Genomic DNA, 10,259 nt, shown 5'->3' with positions numbered 1-10,259 from the left:
TAGGCATGAGAAAATCACGTTTTGGAAAACGTTCTGCGCTTTTCCAGCTGTTGGTAATAGAGCTTTTGTGTTGGTCAGCACCCGTTGTTTGCTGACTTCACTATGTAGATCTAAAATGGAACATCAGTATCATAGTATTATGTTTGTCAGCTTTACAGCACCAGTGTTTAATAACAAAAAGCTTTGTTTTAATAATTAATCGATGTATCTTCTTCCAATGTCACCATTCTGCTTTAGTCGGGCTGTTGGCACACTGTTGCCTTGAGGATCAAATATCATAACCAGTACAGTTCAGCACTACAGTTCCTTGAACACTGTACTAGTTTATTGCCATGATATGAGCTACTGTGAATAACGGACAAGAGATTCTACCAACCCTTATTGCTTTTGGATGAATGTCAGTCTGAATTGTTCAAATGTTGCATGGGATCAGCACGTTTTGTACTTCGTTATCTGATGTGGAAAGTTTAGTAGTCATCCAGAGGTCATTTCTTATTTTTACTCATCTGTTTCAGAAGTTGCTTCAGTCCCAGTTAGTGAAAGCTCCCAGGGAATACAGTATATATACCACTGGCTGGAAGAGCTGAGTTGTTTCAATAGGAAGTATTTTCTAATCTGCCAGTGTCATTCTTTGCACCCTACAACACCTTAGTTCCTAAATGCAATGTGGAACATACCATCAGCCCTAGGATATCTGAACTTGTTAAACAACACTTCTCGCTAAATCTGTTGAAGTCTTAATATGTTGCTCTCATGAGGTACTGTCAGTTTTGGCAGGAAAAAGTGTTACATACTATTTATCCGATTTACAAAGAGCTCAAGGTTTTTAAAGATGAATGTGTAACAACTGCTTACAGGGGAGGTTTTCTAATCAGTGTATGCAAGCTTTTCACAACTATTAATAAACAGTTGCTGATAATATGTGATACCCTAAAGGAGACAATGAAGAGAGTAATACAATGTTTGAAACTCTGGAGTGTGGGTTTAAAAAAATATATTTTAATTTAAAAAAAGAGAAATGGTCTGAATACAGAGAATTCAACTTCAGGCTCACAAGTCAGAGAATAGAACTTTAAGTGTAGAAGTGTTTCCTTGATGCTGGTAACTTGGTTCATAAACAATAGTACTTCTCAATAGTCACCCACCAAACCTGGCAGACTTTTTGTTAAAGGTGTGTGTGCTTCAGCTTGGCTGACAGCCCCAGGCACTTCACTGCAACATGCTGAGCCTGTTAGGAAGAGCTTCACACATCAATCGATGGCTCATGGTCTGTAATTACACTTCTGGCTCTGTCTCCCTATTCCTTATAGAGCTGCAGACTTATTTGGAAAACAGACAGCAGCCTTAGGAATGTACTGTACAAAGTGAGCCTATCCCATCACTTCCAACATCAACAGCAAAGTATTTTTAATAAATGCATTGTATCTTCATTGAACTGGAACGTGTTAACCTTTTCTAAGCATGGTGTTGATGCTTAAGTTAATGTCTTAAAATATCATCAATTTATTTCCTTGTAAATGAAAACTATCAGTACTAAGTGTTGCTATTAAGATAAATCAGGAAGTTATGTAAAACCTCATTATGAATCAGTTTTGAGTGAGAAAATTGAGTGTTATTATTGATTGCTATTTTAATAATCAAATTTTCTACACAGTAACTCACAATATTCCCAGTCACAGACTAAACTTTACAAACTTTACAATTACAATTCTTACCAAGGTTAAGTTTTTTAAAAATGACAGTTTAACAATCTTTTATTTAAGGCCAATGTTTCATACATATATACAGATGTCAAAACTTGCGATGGTTATCACTGCAACTACCGGTTAGCTACTGGGATCAGTTCCAGCTTGGGTACCTTCTGTGTGGAGTTGGCACGTTCCTTATTCTAGACAAGTTAGTCTACTTGAATTGTTCCTTTCCCAGTGGTGGGGGGATTTAACTCGATGTGCTTTTTCACAGGACGATCGGCAGTAATTATGAGTCTATAGAATATCGAACCAAATGAAGACAGACTTCCATCTTGTTGTTTTGTTTAAAATAACACATTGCAATCATCCTAATCATTGTAATGTTTTATTATGAATGGCTGCAGTGGCATTTATTTTAGGATGTAAGAAAGTGTAATGGGTGACAAAGTTACAGTGATTATCATTGCTGCCTCACAGCACTTGGGCCCTGGGTTCAATTCCTGGGGTGCATGAAGTTTGTGTGTACTCCCCGTGTTCATAAGGGTTTCCACCAGATCTTCGGGTTCCTCCCACCGTCCAAAGACATACTGCTTGGTTAATTGGTTTCTGGGAAAATTGGACCCGGTGTGATGTGTTTGTTCCCTTCCAGGGTGTATCCTGCCTTGTCCGTTGCTTGCTGGGATAGGTTGCAGCTCCCCCTCGACCCTGTATTGAATAAAATGGTTAAAAAAATGGATAGATGGAAGTGTTACTGAAAGCATGTTCCCTCTAAAAATGGCTGGTCTTCAAGTAGATCTTGGAAGATATTTTTCTTAAGGGAATATTTCATAGGGTTAGATGTGCCAGGTTTGATAGGGTTAGATCTTGGCGCATGACTAAGAACCATTGTCGATATCTCGCCAAAACAATGCGGCGTTGCGCAGCTGGAACCTCAGGCACCTTCCCGATCAATCTTGGCGTCCACCAAGGCTCAGCCTTGTCTCCTCTGCTCTTCATACTTTGCACGGATACAGTGACCAAAGATATCCAAACGAGGCATCCATGGATGCTATTGTATGCCAACGATGTTATAATAGCAAGTGAAACGAAACACGGCCTCGAACAGCAAGTACAGGAGTGGAAGACGCGCCTTGAACGATTCGGGATGAAATTGAACATCAAGAGGACGGAGTACCTGGAATGCAGTGATCAAACTGATGGCACAATTGCAGCTGGTGGGGTCCAACTGAACACAGTGACCCAGTTAAAGTACCTAGGCTCATGTGTCAACTCCGACTGCACTACCCTAGACGCCAAGATGCAAGTCAGAGCCGCTTGGATGAAATGGCGGCAGGCCACTGGAGTACTGTGCGACAAGAAGATCCCTTTACGCCTAAAATCCAAAGTCTACCGCTCCGTGGTCAGACCCGTGGCCCTATTCGGAACTGAATGCTGGCCAACGACAAAGAAACATGAAAGGGCACTCCATACGATGGAAATGAAGATGCTGCGATGGACCCTCGGCTTGACAAGACTATACCATGTCATGAATGAAGAGGTGCAGAAATCACTCAAAGTCCCCCCAATCACTTAGAAAATGAGGGAATCGCGCCTGTGATGGTATGGACACGTGCTCCGCAGCAATGAAACATCAATGGCAAAGACCGCCCTCGAATTGAATGTGGAAGGCCGCCGGCCCCGTGGACGACCATTTACCCGCTGGCTGGATCGGCTGAAAGACGACAGGCGCCTCGCAAAAGTCACCTGCCGAGAAGCCGCAGACTGTACGAAGTGGAAAAATCGGTGCAAACAAGCAGACCCCACATAAGTGGGAAAATACGAAGAAGAAGAAGATGTGCCAGGTTTAGTTATTGAGGTGCAGAAGTTGAGAACAGCATGAGGACATTGAAACCACAAACGAAAATATATATGTTTTTATGCAAAGAGTAATAATAAACACAGAATAAAGTATGGCAGGGAATCATTACTCCACAGATGATGGATATGTATCCCAGAAAATGTGACATGTTTGCAGGGAATGTGAGGCTTGTGGAGAAGGCAGGAGACTGGCTGGGGAAATCATGTGGAGCTGTCATTCTCTTGTAGGTTCAGTTTCATATTTCTATCAAAAGATAGAAAAGGCTAGTGAGAGTACATGGGTATGTCTAAGCAGACAACACACATATACTGTAGCCTCCTGTTTGGTTACTTTACACAAAACATCTACTTTCACTTTTACTTTAATCATTTCATCTATGAATTATATTAACAGATGTCATAAACTGACTCAAGGTTAAAGAAGTCTTTGCAATGTCTTTTACATATGTACTGTAGTTCAAGTAGGTAGCTATGTCAGCATGTGTAAGCTGCAAAGGAACAAGTAAAGGTTTATTCCATGCTAAAAGGTGAAGAAAAGAGACATAACGTTTTGGCTTTGGATGTACAGTATATGACACATAATACTTTATAAAGTCTCTTATACATATGTAGTTTTTACACATATTAGGAGTGGTCAGATTACTTTTAGAGACTAGATTTCTCAGGTTCCTAGTTCATTGTCCTGTATAATGTATATAACATGGATATTTCTTATTCTTGCATGTTACTCTTGCAAAATTAGGACTCTATTCCCAGCCTCTCTTCAGTGGCAGAAATGGATGTGGATCGCCGGCATCCACATATAGTAGCCTGAAGATATTGAAGATGTATCCCATCTAGATGTGTCTTTCGGAGACAAGCCACACACTAACAGCCCACTCAGTATTGATGGAATGGAAGTGGAAACAGTCAACAGCTTTAGGTTTTGGGGAATTCACATTTCTAATGATCTAACCTGGACTGTGAACACTGACTCTATCTTGAAGAAGGCTCAGCAGCGCCTTTATTTCTTGAGGTGCCTAAAACAATGGGGGATGCCAGTACCTGTGTTGGTGAACTTCTACCGCTGCACCATCAAGGGATCACCGTGTGGTACGGCAACACCTCTTCTCGAGAAAGAAAGGCACTGCAGAGAATGGTGAATGTGGCCGAGATCATCGGCTGTGGTCTCACCGAGATTAAACAGCTCTATGAGGACCGCTGCTGTGGTAGAATTCTGGCCATCACAGAGGACAGTCTACACCCCGGGCATGAGCTCTTCACCCCACTGCCCTCAGGCAAGAGATACAAAAGCATACTGACACTTACCACTAGATTCTTCAATAGCTTCTATCCACAAGCAGTGCGATTGGAGAACACATTTAGCTATGCCCCTCGGTCCACACCTACACCATCTACCTCATTATGATTTATTTATTGCACATCTCCAGTCATTGTTTAAATCTGTATTGCTTACATTCAACCTGTTTACTTGATTGCTTGTACATTGTCCAGTGTTTGTATATTGTCTTGATGTACTGTCTGCACTTTTAGTTCTTAATCCACGTTTAGTTCAAGTTCAGATGTGTAGGGAGGCTCTACATTTCTCCTGGCATCATTGGATCCTGTCCTAACTTGACTAATTGTGTGGCACTCTCTCCTGTTCGGATCCCTGGTACCAGAAAGGGGTGGAGCTGTTTGACTGCCGTTTTTGTGTTGAAAAATTGATTGTATGGTACTTCTTTCACAGTTGTTTGATTACATTTTAGGGTCGTTGGGCAGAAACATGGAAGAGGATAAAACTAATGGTGTTATGTAACAGAATTCTGGGAGGAGAAATTCTTATCCTATATATAAATAGCTGGTGGCTGCCCACAACTCTGCATTAAGTATGCTATTTTTTTACATTAAACATCTTGTTCTATCATTATTAGAATTTGACAGAACTGCTGAAATAGAAGGGGTGGAGAATTGCCTTGTTTTGTTCTGTTTTTGGAAAAATTCAAATAACAATAAACTAGTTCACAAAAAACAAGGATAGCTGTCAGGACAGAGATTTGAACATTCCCTTCCCTGGAGGTAGGGAAAAGCAGGAAAATCAGAATGAATAAATGATTGTTAGCTGAAATAAATACATACACAATCATCTGGTTATGTATTAGACATTTTCATGTGTTTAAAAATATAGTGTCTATTTGAAAGGAGGTGATTTTTTTATTCTGTGGTAGGAAATCATTTTTTTTTAAATAATGAAAAGTTTTAAAGGAGAAAACATACTGTTTAGCTAATGCTTAAATAAGATGGTGTACAGAATGAATGTATTTATTTTCAAGGCAAAAACTGTTAAAATCCAGGGTCATGGCACTACTGATACAGTGCTGGTTCAGTTCATTGTTCAACACATGGTATTGTTATACCTTTGCGAAGTATGTGATTTCATCATGTAAATGTAGCAAATTTTAATTATATTTCTCATGAAATAATATGCACTTATAAACCTTGAAATAATGGTTTTAAATATGTCTTTATATGGTTACAGTTGCAGTTTTATGAATTTATTTATGTTACACGGTTTCTTAGAAGTTCTTTATATAGCACCTCAGTACTTAAATTAAACATAAAACAATTGCTATTTGGAAAAATAAATAAATACACATCTTATAACATTGTTACAATTTAGGAGTAAGGTAAATAGTGAGCTGGAAAAAAATAATTAAAATAAACCTAAATATCAAAGATATACCCAACCAGTAGGTATAATTTGTGGCACTAATATCTTTAACCTCTGGAATAGCTTTGGCGAGGAGTAATAATTTAAGAGTACATAGTCCAGACTTGATAGATAAATATCTATTAACAATGACAACTGTTAATGTAACAATCACATATCTTGAGAACGCACAACATTAACTATTTGTTCTGCAGACCTTGAAAAACCCAGAATTCTAGACCTGTAGGTTGAAATTCTATAACATATCTTGACAGGCCAACAAGAAAATAAATAATAAAATCAAGCACTAAATCTGCCTTCCAACAACATGGAAAACAGAATGATTTTAGCCTAAAGACCCCACAATAAAGAAAATCAGAATCTCCTCAAATAAAACAAGGATGACAAGCTCTCACAAATAAGGCTCAGATTACTTAGCCAGAACCTGTACTCCAAGACTGATCAGAACAAGGTCACCTGGCACCAGCTTGGAGCAAATACTGGGTGATGTGTCTATCTATGAATTGGCTTCATCACTCTGCTCTCCTCCCCACTGATAGCTGATGTGTAGTGAGCGTTCTGGCGCACTATGGCTGCCGTTGCATCATCCAGGTGGGACTGCACATTGGTGGTGGTGGACGGGAGTCCCCATTACCTGTAAAGCTCTTTTAGTGGAGTGTCCAGAAAAGTGCTATATAAGTGTAAGCAATTATTATTATAATTATTATTTTGTCTGTCTCTCCATATTCCTTTCATTTCTCCACCTACTCCCTGTGCTTTTCATGCTGTGTTCCAGGACCGATAAAGACTGCAACGATTTACCGAGAAGTTAATTAGCTGTAGTGAACCCGCGTTGTTATGCTGCAGCCAGATGACAAATAGCTGGCAGCTGGGAAAAACAGCCACAGCTGGAGCCGTGCTGGTAGGTGACTGGAGACTGAAGCGGAATGGAACACGACTGCCAGCAGCAGGACAAGACGGGAAGCAGGACTGGAAACAGAATCTCAGGTCAGGATACAGCATGGCAGAGAGCAGCTCAACGACCCAGCCCCAGACATGGGTGCTGCTTGTCTGAGGTACACCACTAATCAAGGTTAACGAGCAGGCGGTTGGGACAGCCTGCTCAATCTGGTGCATGTACTGTAGCACCTGGGAAGTGTCAAACTCCTTGTGCTAATGTGACCAGTCCCCGAGGAGACTGAGGACTGAGATCTCACACCCACCTGGGCTTGACAAGAATATTCCTTTTGATCCTCTGCTTACCTGTCCCGTAACAAGAGCTTTCTTGCAAGATGAAAATACGTTATTCCAGAGATGCCCTACTTCCCAGTCTTGATGCTCTTTGAACATTTATGGGATGGACTGGGGCAATGTGTGGCTTCTAGGGCTCATAGACCAGGGAACAGGGACACGTTTGTCAAGACTCTCAGAGGATTGGGATAGAATTTCATAGAACAACATCTGCAAGCTGGTGCAAAGCATTTAGTCTGACATAGAGCTTGTATTGCTTTTAATGCTGACCATACATTCCACTAGCCTGTGACTTTCACAGCAGATCATCCTTTTGATAAGCCCTCTTGATGACCAATATTAACTATCACAATTAGTTTCACTACATCATGTCTGTACAATAAAATGTCAGCATACCTACTAGCTACTGTACAGTGTACCTACCATAAAAAGTATAATTTATTTTTCTCTGAATGTGTGACAGTTACATGCAATAGGTTAGTTTTGATATTCAACATAGTTTCCTTGTACTTGCTCTTCTTAAATTAAGACAAAACTTTTTAAGCTGGCTGAACTGGTAAATTGCTTTTGTAAATGTGTATTGAAATTTCATCTTACAACTGGAAGTATGATTGCATACTGGTGGATACATCTGTGTTTGATCTCCTGGATTCATACGTTTGAAACTTTACTTTAGATTTAAGAACTTACTAAAATAAGAAAAGTTACAAAGGAGAGAGACCATTAGGCCTGTCTAGCAGCTACTATTCTATTGACTGAAGTGTTTCTTCTGTTTCCTGAAAGAAGCCAGGTGTGACAGGCCTACCTCTCTTCAGGCATGGGCACTCCAATAACATACTGTAACTGTAACTGTAACTTTGACTCCCTTTATCGGCCATATCTACCATACTATTCTAAGTCCAGCCCAGGTAAGAAAGTGACTCTCAGCCTTCACCAATTATCTCACTAATGAAGAAGTGCACCACCAGTGAACCTATTTATGTGCAATAGAAGTCTGAACAGCCTTTAATGCCACATCAGCTGAAACTACCATCCTTATTAATGCTTGCCTGCCAAACCAGGGTATTGGTTTCAACAACATAGCCAGGTAGGGTGTTCCATACTCCCACAACCCTATATATCCTAGAGTAAAAGGAAGTGCCTTATGCTCTCTGTTTGAAAGATAGCTACACAGATTCCACTTGTGTTCTTCAAAAAGAAAAAAAGAGTCATCTGGGATTCGAACCTCATATGTCTTCTACCCTAAACAAGAATAATCCCCCCAAGACCAATCCATACAGTTTCCTGAAATGACAGAATAGGCTCACTAAACTATGAACCCTGTTACTATGCTAAGACTAAGAATGTTTATGAAATTAAAGTAATAAATATTTCTACAGGAATAACTAAATTTGTCATTAATGTATGGTTTCCTGCTGCAGTCCATCATCCATCATGCTGAAGCAAGCAACAATTCTCCTAAGCCTGCTGTGTTTCACTCCAGTTTCCTTAGCCCTTCAGCGGGATACTTCATTTTGAAAACAGACAGTTTCAAGTTGCCTTTTATTTTCACCATGGCTCATAGTTTATCCTCTACAGGAATGTTGAAAAGTGAGACTTAAGAAAACCTGCTGTCTATCCCTAACATTCCTGTCATTTTCCCTCCTCAGTTTTGGCTCAGTTCCTGTTTTTAATGGAAGGTGATCTGGAATACACATTGAGTTTTATAAAATACCACAAAAATACCCCTTTGCAGTTATTCATGATACATATGTCCAAGTATCACAATAACGTATATGTCAATCAATTATGATGTATGTACAATCATTAACATTTTGAATTATGGATACATGTTTGATTGGCATCTAAACTAGCTGTCCAATTTTCAGATCACAGTCAAATATTCAGAATCTGTTCAATAAAAAAAGAATAAAAGAAATGTATAAATGAAGTTACAACATGCCATGCAAACTCTTCTCCCACGAGATAGCCTCTTCAGGGCCAGAAAAAGCACTTGCACTACATTCAGGTACATGCTTGATTCTATCACTTCAAATGCTCAGATCACTTCTTTGAACTGATCAAGAAGAAATTCCATTCCATTTTGCTTTCCCTAGGGCTAACCTGGAAAATACAGACATTTCAAATATCTGACCTTCTTCTGAGTCCGCCTTTTTATCTTCACCTACAATGGGCCCTCAGACAGTGCAGGGCAGAAGAAATGCCTTCAGACAACGTGATTACTGAACAATTGCAAGTTGAACCTTTCTGTCTGATGGGTGAAGTGCTGACAATCTGACACCAGAAGATCTTTAATCCGTGACAGAAATCTTTTGTCTGGAGTTTATTACAAGTTTTCTGATATTTTTTTACTTCTTAGGTCTTCCTCACATCAGTCTGATGAGTCCCAGGATTGATATCTGGAGATCATGATATTATGAACAGTATAAGAATGTTATAATACTAAAATGAAAAAAGTCAAACTTTGTTGTAAACTGAAACATGCCTTAATGAAAAGAATGAAGTACATTCAACCAGGCCTCTGCTATGGTTATCCTCATTTCATAACTCTTTGTGAGGCAATGTGAATGTCACACCAAAGAACCAATCCTGCAACACCATCATGAAAACATGATAACCTATGAACTTTAATGACAGCACACCACTGAAACAGAGGATGCCATTCACAGTTACAGAACACTTCGTACTCTTCAGACTCTCTGAAACCATTTAAAAAGGAAACAGAAACTGGAATTTTCTCATGCCATTAGCAAAAACAGCTTAAAAGAAAA

At 39.6% G+C, this 10,259-nt stretch overlaps 1 protein-coding gene across 1 annotated transcript; it reads left to right on the top strand.

The window, feature by feature from the left end:
• Positions 1-2,562: 2,562 nt before the first annotated feature.
• Positions 2,563-3,498, top strand: LOC107076873 (uncharacterized). Its single transcript, XM_015342879.2, is given in 1 exon segment — positions 2,563-3,498. A coding segment is annotated over 1 exon segment (936 nt).
• Positions 3,499-10,259: the final 6,761 nt, after the last annotated feature.

The sequence above is a fragment of the Lepisosteus oculatus genome, chromosome 5 (genome assembly GCF_040954835.1).
Source record: "Lepisosteus oculatus isolate fLepOcu1 chromosome 5, fLepOcu1.hap2, whole genome shotgun sequence".
Taxonomy (NCBI): domain Eukaryota; kingdom Metazoa; phylum Chordata; class Actinopteri; order Semionotiformes; family Lepisosteidae; genus Lepisosteus; species Lepisosteus oculatus.
The sequence above is the reverse complement of the archived record's forward strand: the minus strand, read 5'-3'. Positions and strand labels throughout refer to the sequence as shown.